General features: G+C 32.1%; 1 protein-coding gene across 1 annotated transcript in view; it reads left to right on the top strand.

The window, feature by feature from the left end:
* Nucleotides 1-14,363, top strand: part of LOC111058478 (epidermal retinol dehydrogenase 2) — a 37,385-nt gene that overhangs the window by 16,667 nt on the left and 6,355 nt on the right. The window contains exons 2-4 of the mRNA XM_022346011.2: nucleotides 3,911-4,067; nucleotides 5,166-5,320; nucleotides 7,277-7,454. Coding sequence (XP_022201703.1) covers nucleotides 3,911-4,067; nucleotides 5,166-5,320; nucleotides 7,277-7,454 — 490 coding nt within the window. The remainder of the gene's footprint in view (nucleotides 1-3,910; nucleotides 4,068-5,165; nucleotides 5,321-7,276; nucleotides 7,455-14,363) is intronic.

Below are 14,363 nucleotides of genomic sequence, written 5' to 3' on the forward strand. Positions count from 1 at the left end.
CTATTGTTCTACAAATTGTGCTTTGAGTGCTGTTTTCCCTATTCATTTCCTTATTATTCGGCTTCAAATATTCAATTAGATATTTTGGAAAGCTGTTACAAATCAATGAATGAGACATTATTTACTAATAAATTGAGTCATTTCATTTGTATTTGTGTCAATTGCTCTAGGTCAGTGCTACAAGATATATTTTTAGACTTATGAATGGCTTACATTTCGTAAGGAAGTTATTGAGTCATTGTAACCAAAATTATTATGAAAATTGAGAGATTAAATTATCATCACACCAGCAATGACCAGAGAACTATGATTATTCATTTGTTAGATTTTCCTCATCTAACCGGTCTAAAACCTTACTGCTGATGGGCAGTATCAACCAGTGGTTTCAACACAAACTTGCATTAATAGAGAACTCTCGCATAGAAATTTTTATATAATCGAGCAAATATTTTATTCCCAAATAAAACAATTTATTTTTTCCCAAAATAGGAACAGTTAACTGAAAGATGACCACACACTAGACACTATACCACGCTTGTCTAGTATAAGCTCAGCTAAAAAACAGCTGTAGTTGTAACGGTACCTATTACTGCTTCTAGGAGTAGTAGGCCTATTGCTTCAAGGCAAAGTATCAACCCCAGGTCCTTTGGTAAAAAATAACTCACGTATTGATCGTCTCTGAAATAAAGCCCACATTCCCCACCACTGAATTTGTAACTTATAGGCTCTCTAAGATCATTATTAACCTGTGCAATTATATGTTTGACCGAGCGAAGTGAGGTCTAAGATTCAAGTCGACGGTTTGGCATTTGTTTATATGTTGCGTATTTACGGCGAAACGCGATAATAGATTTTCATGAAATTTGACAGGTATGTTCCTTTTTTTTAATTGCGCGTCAACGTATATACAAGGTTTTTGGAAATTTTGCATTACAAGGATAATATAAAAGGAAAAAGGAGCCTACTTCATACGCCAATATTAGAGTAAAAATCAGACTATGGAATTATTCATCATAAATCAGCTGACAAGTGATTACACAGATGTGTGGAGAAGCCAGTCTATTACTGTATTTCCATAAGGTCTATAGTTTCAATCAGGTACTTGTGGATGAGAATACTGCGTGAGGTCTAATGATCACAGAACTACTAGTTATATTGGATGGATGAAAGGAATCGACCCTCAACGACTCATCTCTGTGTATGATACTTGAATAGGCAATCATACTTTTATTTTTGGAAACTGATGTAAACATGGATGAAGTCATTGACCTGCACGTACTGTAACTAGATTGAGGCTATGAACTGAGTAGTGAATATTTATAGTTGTTTTGATTGAAGCTGTCACCCCAATGATAATTTTTCCCTGATGCTTCAATTAAAATTAACCTACTTACTCTCATCATTCAACACATCGATACAGAGATGTCATTTTTTCATTATTGGAAGTAATTCTATAGTATTTTATAATATCATTTCATTCTGGATGAATTGATTATCATTTTCTCAAAATTCATATTGGTTCAATAATATGATTTCTCTAAAATAAGATTACACAACTCCACTTACGCACAGTACTGATATAATTTGACCTATCAGCAAGTCAATTAGTTGTTGATATACATACAATGCCAATGATGAGTTGATCACAATCAGAGCGAAGGTCAAACGATCTTATTATTCTCTACTATTCCATCGATTCATCCTCATTTTACATAATAGTAGATCATCATAACATTACGCTGCTAGTAGTGTATTCTGTATTATATCACACATTGCCTGTGATAATGTGGTTTATTGTTGCAATTGTTGACAATCAAATTGAAGAACTACAGAATGACTGATCAATGAATACATTTAATAATAGAGCCACATTTTTTCGTGAAGTTGTGGCTGCCTGCATGAAAGGTATACGTAGAGATATTCTAGAGATTTTTATAATAATGTTTTGATGAATACTGACCGAAAGGTAAAAACGCTGTAGCCTAGTTTCAGAAATGAACGTAGAATTATCTGGTATGCTGATGTTTTCAGTGGAGTAGGCCCAAGGATAGTTTAGCATTTAAGAATAGTATTTGTATAGGATAGTCTATATAACTATTCTTGGAGTAGGCCTAGCTAATATCTAATGTTGAAAATCAATATGTGAAGTGTACATATTTCATAGTATTAATACTAAAGATAAGTTAGTAATGAACGATGTTTTAAAAACTTTTGTTTCCAAGTTTTTATCAAGGTTTCAAACTGTTACAAGGTTTTCAACATATCAACTGTACTGTAAAGTATCATTATTTGTGCTGCTGAAACAATACCAGATAAGACCTTTCTCATCTTAGACGCAAGTAATAATTAAGTAGCTGATACTGCATGTAGGCTATTTCCAGGCCTTTTTTAGAATCACTCCGTTGTTATATGGTGTAAAGTGCTCTCATGGTTGGAATTTATCATATAGTATCAAATGCTTGATAGTATAAGAAATAAAAATTATCTTATTTTGTAAATTAAGCTTGTTTAGGATGATGAAACAAATTACTGCTGCCGACCTGGATAATTCCAGTTTCAATTGTTAGTTTTTTAGCAAAATGTATCTTCTGTGAATCAACTGCTCTTGATAACAGTGCAATTTGGTCAGGTTCCGTGAACCTTGAAGAGTAAAATTGGTCTTAGCATAATTCGGATAAGCATTTACTGATGTACATTTCGAACGCGATAAAATTTAAGATATTCCATATCCGTTTTCCCATGGCAATTGAGTCGGTCAGTGCCAGCCCACGATTGATCCATTTTTCTAGTTATCTTTTTTTATTGCATTTCCTCCTACATTCTAAATCCTCATTCTCAAGGATGAACTCCAATCTTTGTAACAATTCACCATTGGACGCCAAAATTCAGTTTCTATAAAATAAGTTGAGACTTGGACAAAATATTCGTGTTGCCAAATTGTGCGAAATTTCAATCTTTTCATGCAAGCCCATAATGTCAGGATATTGGCTATTCAATTCGAAAAAACAGTCGATGCAGAGTTGTGAATTTGAATACATTGAGTCATACATAGGTTTGCATGAACAGATCGAAATCTCGCATAATTCGACAACACGGATATTTCCTCAAAGTCTCAACTTATTTTATTCAGAGTATAGTTTTACTGTAATAATTCATGATGTGATAACATCCTAAACTAGTCTCTTGTTGTTTCAATAAGTATGGTTGTTGAAGTAGATGCAGCAATCTCAAAGTAGCTAGAATTGATTTTATATTTCACACGTCAGTCAAATTAGACCTAGTCGACTTTAGTTAAGTTGACAGAGTTAAAAAATTCCTTACATATTCTCCTAACTTATTATTTAATCGATATGTGCTGTTAATTTGCATCCAAGCTCCAAGTGAACTTATTTTTGCTTGTTCACCATTCATGAATTACATTTGGCCACAATATTTTTCCATTCCAAATCCTTTCTCAGTAATTCAATTGTCCTGTTACTGGGCAAAGTGATTTGAAGTTATCAGAAAAATAATACCACGTAATCCTGGTCAACTCTTTTTCGATTATCAATTTCATTTAATTTCTCAATATTGATTCAATACTCAATTTTCAATTTTTTATCATTGAGCAAAATGAAAGTTTCTCGCTAAAAACGCGCTATGTTTTTAAATTTTCAGTTATAAATTTCCTTCATAAGATGTCATCAAGTTGATTAAATCAATTATAGCTATTCACTTTATTTGAATGTAGGCTATGTAAAAACTACATGTTAGGTGGGAAGGTGGCTCACTTTAATGATGTGCACCTATCCACCAAACCAAGCCAAGTTATGTGAATCATTGTTTTCTATCTTATCCATTTTTCTGAACTGCTTTTAGAATAAGAGATGAACCTTTCATATTAGAACTCATAAATGATTTTCTTTTACAGACAAAACAATGACATTCTGATGAAGATCTACTTCGTTTCAATTTTACTTTTGGACGTTTCGATTCTTCTCGTCAAGATCATGTTTGGAATAATTGAATCGATTTACTTGAAGTTTGTGCCGCCTCCAGAAAAGTCGGTTACGGGCGAAATTATTGCTGTAAGTGACTCACATAAATGAACTGAATATTTAGTCGAACTTTAGTCGTTCGTCAACAGATAACCTTGAAAACAATCTTGAAATTTGCATTTTCAATAGTCTACCTGTTTCTTATCACTGTTGAGTCAAATGATCTCATTAGTGTAGGTTGCACTCTTCATTAATTATGTCGTTGACCCCCATTTATTTTTAAATAAAATTTCAAGTAGAAATTAATTACTTGTACGTTGATTTTTAAATCAATGGAAACGTTTTAAATCGAAATCAATCAATTTATATAATTTCAGCACAACAATAATGATAGCTTTTCGTGTTTCTTGAGGACATGCAGAAACAATACATTCACCAGCAATAATTGAGAACTCTGATCAATCTAAATCAAATTGAATCCCTCCCATCATTTTTATTTTTATCTAATGATTTCCAAACATTTTTATCTGACAGATAATATTTGAGAAGTGATTCCTCGAATAATAAAAACAAATAATTTGTTACATGATTGTAATTCGTTACATTATATCACATGATTGATAACTGTAATATTGTTTTCAGATATGGTTTAAATTATTTACTAACATTGAAAACGATTGTCGAACATTACAAATTAATTATTGACAAACTTTGTCTCAACACATCCAATCACTTTATTTTTCAACAATTGGGAATTTTTTTGTGATGGGCGATTATGTTTATCGTTACTCAAATAGAATCATATTTAGTGCTACTCTAATAAGTGATAGTAGCTCAACCTATTTATTTGGACAGTAGTATCAATTTGAAAAGGGACACTTTTGGGCATAAGACTGTAGTGCCTTCTCATATAAGTGTACATATAAGTATACATGACTAGATAAATAAGATCTATAAAATGAGAAACTTATTCATGTCATTCACTACCATCTTTCAATAATTTAAATTTCTTCATCACATTTCATTAATGAAAACCCTACTGTCAATTTTTAAAGTCAACCCTACTTTCTGAAAAATTATGAATTCCTATAATTCTTAAAGTAATAGATTTTCCCTATTGATCTGTTTGTTGCCGTTACACTATGAAGTATTTGTGTTCTAATGAAACCAGTTTTAATGTTGAACTAGATCTCTGGTTCGGGCCACGGCATTGGCAGAGAGCTGGCGTTGCAGTTTGCTTCGCTCGGAGCCACCATTGTCTGCATCGACATCAATGAGCCCAACAACAAGGAGACTGTCAAAATGATCTCCGAGCGCGGATATCCAACCGCACACAGCTTCATGTAAGTTCAATAGGTTACAATTCATTTTCCAGCAGGCAAAGACCTTTCTTTATTCCTAATATATTTTGGTTTCGCAATACTGTTTATCGTGATACGCGTAAAACGAGAAATTCATATGAACTGTAATGTAAAAAGGTCAAAATAATAATAACTATCAAAGTTATTCTGTATTCTAATTTAAAGATTTAGCCCAAGAAATTTGTTGGTTATCTATTGTGATATATCAATTAATTATCAAAATCGTTGTTGATTAGTATTATTAGAGTATTGATTTATGATTGATTTTTTTTTAAATTGGTTCATTTTTCCTGAACTGAAGAAGAATAATTGAAAATAATAGCATAAATTCCAGCCCTAAAATTAAACGATTTTTTATCAAAATGCTTCATTCAACTCCACAATATTCTTAATTTTATCTCATTGAGAGTTTTTCTGAAAAAGGGGGAATTAATATTTGTTGCTACCGTATTTTAAGCACTGCTTTCTAATAATATTTTGTTCTGCCGAATAGAAACAGTGAAAAAATTGTCGTTATGAGAGTGTTCACACATAAGTAGCAAACTAGAAAGACCTGATATCTTCCTAACAATCAAAGCAATAAGATGAATGAAGTTGATTCGGATCTGAACTACTCAATTGAATGAGTCATTTGATTGCTTACAAAATCGAGGAAATTGGACGTAATTCATTCTCAATTTTCTGTTATCGAAAATTACAGTAGATTCAAATCAATCTCGTTAGACATAATATGATTGAGCTCTGAATATATCATTTTCTCATTGATGAAACTAAATTTGTTTGTAGATGGGAAGCAACAATCTTCTTTGCTCTACTTCCATCAGACAATGATACTCTAAAACAATAATTGAGACTTGGTTCATTTTGTTTCGTAGATGTGATTTGCAGGATAATAACAATGGTGGTTATGATAATAATCATTACTGCTAGTCATTGTTACATTTTTGTATCGCAAATAACACATTAGTAATTACTGCTTTTTTCTCTATTCAATTGCTGATTTTTTTCTCATCGTCTTTAGATAAACTATTCATACGAATTGCTGCTAATTAATGAATTATAGTCATCACTGTATTACGAATATTTGTAATCAGCTTTTTATATTTATATTAGCTTCCGCCGTTTGTGTTTTTCTTCATCAATGATCTATATTAATTAATTATGCTTGAAAAGATAATTTTCCCACCAAAGTATTAGCCGCATAGTTCATGCATGAATACTGAATGGAAATAGTGCAGATTAGATTAGTAAACAACTCCTATATAGACCTTCCTTTGTATGTTTCTAATTATGAATTTCATTGTTTGAAATGTTGGAATAAAGTGACTCCATACATTTTTGTCACAAGGTGTGAATAGAAAATTAAATAATGATAAATTGAATTAGTGTTATTTCAAGTACCTACTATTACACTTGTACTGTTTATTCTTGTATTGTATTCTTCTATTGTGATGAACAGAAAAGTAAAGTAAAGTATTCTTGTATCTATATGTTCTATTCTTGTCTTTTTTTTCTTTTGGGCTACTTCTAATATGAATAAAAATATACATCTGAGTACCCTTTTAAATTATTAAAAATAATTGAAAATGGCATTAGTAGCCGAAACATGTCGTGATAAAATAAATAATTTAAAAGGGTACTCAGATTTATATTTTTATTTATCTTCTATTCTTGTACTGTACTTTTGAGAACCCTCAATTTCTATGAATTTAATCCTACTGGAATTTCTATGAATTTAAAGTTACTGGATTGATTCCAAATTCAGAAAAACATGTAAAAGTATTATTCAACCATGTTCAATCGAGGTCCTATCAAACAGTTCATCAACGATTCAACATTTTCATTTCAACGATCCAAGTCTTTGTGATTCTCAATGAGTAATCATTCCAGAAACATTGTATCATTACCGTATTCAGAACGAACTCATTTTTGTTACAGTTGTGACGTATCCAGCCGAGAAAATGTGTTGGCTTTGGGCAAAGAAATCAAAGAAAAGGTCGGTGATGTGACTATTCTCATAAACAATGCGGGAATAATGCCATGCCACCCTTTCCAGAGCCACAGTGAACAAGAAATCAAAAAGATGTTCGACATCAATGTGTTCGCACATTTCTGGGTGAGTTACACTTAAACACTGTCTCCCTTTTCATAAACTATCTCCCAATTTCGTATAGATACTGAAGTTTGCCACGAGAAGAGCCCTGGCTGTCATTTGAAAATCATTGTCAACAATAATAACTGGGGCTCCATTTGTGGCTAATAATTTTTAATTAATAAATGTTATACCATACATGTAAATTTCAGTCGTATTGGTCTATTCTTACACAGTTTTCTTTACGTATTAAAATACTTCTGAAAACCAACTTGATGCAAATCGAATGGCAGCCGGTGCAAACGTTTCAATGGACTGATTTCGTTGTTGTTTGCGTCAAAACGAAGGTTAGCAGACCTATATAATAAATTATGTTGGCTTTATTTGTTTCAATTGGGTCAAAATGAAAAGAATCATTAGGCGCTATCTAATCTTCTTCATGTTCTACCACTTCTTATTTCTATCTTGCTACTCCTTCCCATTCTTCTCTTTCTTCAATGAGAAGAAGAAAAAATAAGAAGAAGAAGAGGAAGAATAGAATGATGGAGAAGAGGAGAAGAAAAAGAAGAAGATGAGTAGATGATAAGAATAAAATGACGATTTTGAGTAGAAGAAGAAGAATAAATAATAGAACATGATGACAAAAAGATAATAGTAAGAAGCAGAAGAAGGAGAAAAAGAAGAAGAGCTACAACATGATGATGAAGAAAAATAAGTAGGAGATGAAGAGAATAAGATAACATGAGAAAAGAAGAAGAAGCTGATGTATTACTATTATTACATTCATTTAAACTACATAAGTCACCCTATCCATAATATTTGGTGAAGCTGAATTTTTGCAGGATGTTAGTATACATAATTAATAGCCTGGAATCACAATATACTCATTTTTCTCTCACTTGCTCTATAAGGTCAACTTTTGTAAAGATATCCAATACTCCAGAATCATTACCCGAAAAATGTTGCGTTTTCGGAACTAATTATCAAAACTGCCCTTTTTCACTATCTCGTAACTGGACTATTATTAACTAATGAGCTGTTTAACATGCATTTGAACATGAAGATTCTGAATTTATCACTTTTATACCCTGGCCACCATGGGCGCCGACTTATCAAAATCTTTGGGTGGGCTCATTGGTTAGGGGTCTGGGGAGGGGTTTTTTCCATATAATTGATCAGAATTTTTTATGGACTCAGCCCCCCCAAAATAGCCTACCTACCTACCTACCTACCCAGACCTTATGGAGTCTGCATCAGTGCTGGTCACTTTTTTGAAAACTGAGTATCGTACCATTATAATATAATGGAGAACTTCGTTTCTCTGATACCTTTTTGGCTATTGCATTTTGTGTTTCACACAGAAAGGACTTGTCACGGTTGATTATAAGAATCGTTCAATGGTGGGTGTTGAAAACACTGATGTCTCTCTTGAATGCTTGCTACCATCGGACTCCCCAATGCTTAATGCCCCCAAACAGAAAACTCTAACGGTGTAACATCCGGGTTGTGGGCATATTGTTCCATTCAATTAACCTTGGTAAACTCACACAGAAAACACACGCAATTCATTAGATGTCAATTAAAGGAAGAAACTTTGTAATCAGAAATCAGACCCATGTTTCCATTTCGCCAATCAACATTCAATATCATTATTTTATAACAATAATAAACATCATCAACATAATGCAATGCTAATTTTAAGATCTGTTTACCAAGATTAATAATAAATTTGGAGACACATTAGAGCTCGTTTCACTTTCATTGCACTTAATAAAATTATTATTTATTTATTGTTATAACATATTAATATTTATTATCACGTAATATCATGAAACTTGAGTAGTTTTTTTTTAGTTTATGAATTTCCTACTGGACTGACTGCTAAAAAAAGTATCAGAAAAGAAGAGAAATGAACATCATAACTTGATATTTGACCGAGCGAAGTGAGGTCTAAGATTCATGTCGACGGTTAGGCATTTCTCTTAATGTTTACATGTTAGAATGTTTACATGTTTAAATGTTCAAATGTTTATAAGTTGCGCATTTACGGCGAAACGCGGTAATAGATTTTCATGAAATTTGACAGGTATGTTCCTTTTTAATTGCGCGTCGACGTATATACAAGGTTTTTGGAAATTTTGCATTTCAAGGATAATATGAAAGGTAAAAGGAGCCTCCTTCATAAGTCGATATTACAGTAAAAGTCAGATTAAAGAATTATTCATCATAAATCAGCTGACAAGTGATTACACAGATGTGTGGAGAAGCCAGTCTATTGCTGTATTTCCATAAGGTCTATAGTTTCAATCAGGTGGATGAGAATACTGCGTGAGGTCTACTGTTCACAAAACTGCTAGTAGTTCTGTGAACAGTAGACCTCGCGCAGTTATACACCAACTATTCATTTGATCAGATCATGCTTACACAAGATTTAATTATCATATAACGCTCTCCGGAATTTAGCGCGAGAAAACCAGAAGACATCTAGGCGCCCAGACGAGCTGTTATAAGTTCTTTGCATCCTATTTATTAGGATAAATGATCAAAACTGTTTTAAATAAGGAATGCCGATATCCAAAAGCACAACTTTTTACAGAATTTACAGTTTTAAATGTAAGGCAATTGTACATTAAATCTTTATTGATCTACATAAAAACTAATAAACTTAAAATTTTATCAGATATTTTACATACCTATCCTACACGGTATAGAGCTAACTTCGGTTTTGCGACGCCGCAGGTGGTTCATGGAGTGGAGCTGAGGACACCTTTTTATTTGGCTCAAATGGTCTATCGTAATTTGCCCGCTGAGATAAGAACTGATATGGATGAATGCAGTGTGGCTGCATTCAAGAGTAAGGTGGAGGGGTGGCTATACCGCCTGGGCTGGGAGTCGTCAGAAAGCCTGCTTCAGTCTGTTTATTGGCACTAAGATCATCTCTATTAATTTGATAGCTTTTCTTATACATACATAGATTTTTTTTCATTTTGAGAGCTTATAAATTTTCATAACTTACCTTTCTTCTCTTTATATTTACCACATACTTTATTTAATCGTTTATAGATTTACACATCTTCATTACTATATTCTTTTCAATAGTCACTGTGGAATCGGCTGGTTTCTGTTCCTCGGTAACTTTTTATATGAGAAGCTACCATTATTTTTTACAATAAGTATATACAAAATATATTCCACTCATGCAATCTCAAGAATTTATTCATATTCCAATTCTCGAATCTGTATAATATATATGTTACTCTTTTCAATCTTTTTCTGTTATGAAATTTCGTCAATGTACAATGTAATAGGTAATTTTTAATTTCATAATTATAATACAAACTATCTTATACTTACCTTCTTCTTGTTAAAGTCGGACATTCTATTACCTATATAATATTATGAATAGACTATTGGCTACCCACTGTAACAGGAACCCACCCCCTACACTCAGACGAATAGTCTTGTAGGGGTATTCCAGTAAAACATGCTCTGTATTACAATGTAATCTGTTTTTTGTATGGAGTAAAGAATATTTGAATTTGAATTTGATAACACTCACATCATAAAAGCGTTATAAACTGAATAAATTGCAATTTTAAAAAATATCTTAAAATATGCCCAACTATTCTCTCCGATTATAGGAAAATAATGTGGAGTTTGGAAGAAATTGGAATTTACCACACATTATCCTGTTTTAAGTGTATGAGAGTTAAATTTCTAGAATAGAAATGCCCTCCGAGTTGGTTGAAGAGGTTGTCATCCTTTCGTAGTCTTTCAAACAGGCATTCAACCAATCCACTTGTCTTAGAGAATTATCATTTTTTCAGAAGGAATATATATTGTAGGGTACTTATAGTATGAATTCATAATCATACATATACTTTTCAATTAATGATTCATTTTTATTAAATACATTATTATTGGATCATGAAGAGTTGGTTTTCCTTTTCACAAATAAAAAATAAAGAATGAGAGTTTAACAATAAGAGAACAAGTATCATTTGAGAATTCCTCTCACAAATTATAAATGAGAAATATGTGTTTCACAATACGAGAGCAAGTATTCAATACAATTCTCAATAATTACTGAAAATTCCCCACGCGGTATGCATGCTTTAATATAATTATATTCACCCTTATATTTTGTTGTAGTTTCTAATTAGAGAGATTCAACCAGAAAACTATTTCCTGATCAAGTATATGGAAGCCATAATTTTCTGAAAAAAGAGATTCTCCTCCTAATAATAGTTAACAATAGTTAACACTCACACTTCCTCCTACTCCATCACCTCCTTCTTCCCCTTCTTCTTCTTCTTCTTCTTCTTCTTCTTCTTCCCCTTCTTCTTCTTCTTCTTCTTCCCCTTCTTCTTCTTCTTCTTCTTCTTCTTCTTCCTCTTCTTCTTATTCTTCTTCTTCTCCTTCTCCTCCTCTTCCTTTCTGCTATTTCTTCGTGTCTTCTTATTCTTCTAGGAGGAGGAAGAAGAGGAGGAGAAAAAGAAGAAACAAAGAAATAGCAGAAGAAGAATAAGGAGAAGAAGAAGAAAATGAAGATGAGAATGGAGGAGGAAGAGGAAGAGAACGTGAAGAAGATGAAGAGCTGAGAATAATAATAAAATCTTCTTATTTTTCTCATTATTCTTATCATCCTCCTTTTCTTCTCCTTATCATATTAAAGAACTTATCATATCAACAGATTATAGAAAAATAGAAAATAATAGCATAAATTCCAGCCCTAAAATTAAACGATTTTTTATCAAAATGCTTCATTCAACTCCACAATATTCTTAATTTTATCTCATTGAGAGTTTTTCTGAAAAAGGGGGAATTAATATTTGTTGCTACCGTATTTTAAGCACTGCTTTCTAATAATATTTTGTTCTGCCGAATAGAAACAGAAGCAGTGAAAAAATTGTCGTTATGAGAGTGTTCACACATAAGTAGCAAACTAGAAAGACCTGATATCTTCCTAACAATCAAAGCAATAAGATGAATGAAGTTGATTCGGATCTGAACTACTCAATTGAATGAGTCATTTGATTGCTTACAAAATCGAGGAAATTGGACGTAATTCATTCTCAATTTTCTGTTATCGAAAATTACAGTAGATTCAAATCAATCTCGTTAGACATAATATGATTGAGCTCTGAATATATCATTTTCTCATTGATGAAACTAAATTTGTTTGTAGATGGGAAGCAACAATCTTCTTTGCTCTACTTCCATCAGACAATGATACTCTAAAACAATAATTGAGACTTGGTTCATTTTGTTTCGTAGATGTGATTTGCAGGATAATAACAATGGTGGTTATGATAATAATCATTACTGCTAGTCATTGTTACATTTTTGTATCGCAAATAACACATTAGTAATTACTGCTTTTTTCTCTATTCAATTGCTGATTTTTTTCTCATCGTCTTTAGATAAACTATTCATACGAATTGCTGCTAATTAATGAATTATAGTCATCACTGTATTACGAATATTTGTAATCAGCTTTTTATATTTATATTAGCTTCCGCCGTTTGTGTTTTTCTTCATCAATGATCTATATTAATTAATTATGCTTGAAAAGATAATTTTCCCACCAAAGTATTAGCCGCATAGTTCATGCATGAATACTGAATGGAAATAGTGCAGATTAGATTAGTAAACAACTCCTATAACTTATAGACCTTCCTTTGTATGTTTCTAATTATGAATTTCATTGTTTGAAATGTTGGAATAAAGTGACTCCATACATTTTTGTCACAAGGTGTGAATAGAAAATTAAATAATGATAAATTGAATTAGTGTTATTTCAAGTACCTACTATTACACTTGTACTGTTTATTCTTGTATTGTATTCTTCTATTGTGATGAACAGAAAAGTAAAGTAAAGTATTCTTGTATCTATATGTTCTATTCTTGTCTTTTTTTTCTTTTGGGCTACTTCTAATATGAATAAAAATATACATCTGAGTACCCTTTTAAATTATTAAAAATAATTGAAAATGGCATTAGTAGCCGAAACATGTCGTGATAAAATAAATAATTTAAAAGGGTACTCAGATTTATATTTTTATTTATCTTCTATTCTTGTACTGTACTTTTGAGAACCCTCAATTTCTATGAATTTAATCCTACTGGAATTTCTATGAATTTAAAGTTACTGGATTGATTCCAAATTCAGAAAAACATGTAAAGTATTATTCAACCATGTTCAATCGAGGTCCTATCAAACAGTTCATCAACGATTCAACATTTTCATTTCAACGATCCAAGTCTTTGTGATTCTCAATGAGTAATCATTCCAGAAACATTGTATCATTACCGTATTCAGAACGAACTCATTTTTGTTACAGTTGTGACGTATCCAGCCGAGAAAATGTGTTGGCTTTGGGCAAAGAAATCAAAGAAAAGGTCGGTGATGTGACTATTCTCATAAACAATGCGGGAATAATGCCATGCCACCCTTTCCAGAGCCACAGTGAACAAGAAATCAAAAAGATGTTCGACATCAATGTGTTCGCACATTTCTGGGTGAGTTACACTTGAACACTGTCTCCCTTTTCATAAACTATCTCCCAATTTCGTATAGATACTGAAGTTTGCCACGAGAAGAGCCCTGGCTGTCATTTGAAAATCATTGTCAACAATAATAACTGGGGCTCCATTTGTGGCTAATAATTTTTAATTAATAAATGTTATACCATACATGTAAATTTCAGTCGTATTGGTCTATTCTTACACAGTTTTCTTTACGTATTAAAATACTTCTGAAAACCAACTTGATGCAAATCGAATGGCAGCCGGTGCAAACGTTTCAATGGACTGATTTCGTTGTTGTTTGCGTCAAAACGAAGGTTAGCAGACCTATATAATAAATTATGTTGGCTTTATTTGTTTCAATTGGGTCAAAATGAAAAGAATCATTAGGCGCTATCTGTTAGA

This window comes from Nilaparvata lugens, chromosome 1 (assembly GCF_014356525.2).
Source record: "Nilaparvata lugens isolate BPH chromosome 1, ASM1435652v1, whole genome shotgun sequence".
Classification (NCBI taxonomy): domain Eukaryota; kingdom Metazoa; phylum Arthropoda; class Insecta; order Hemiptera; family Delphacidae; genus Nilaparvata; species Nilaparvata lugens.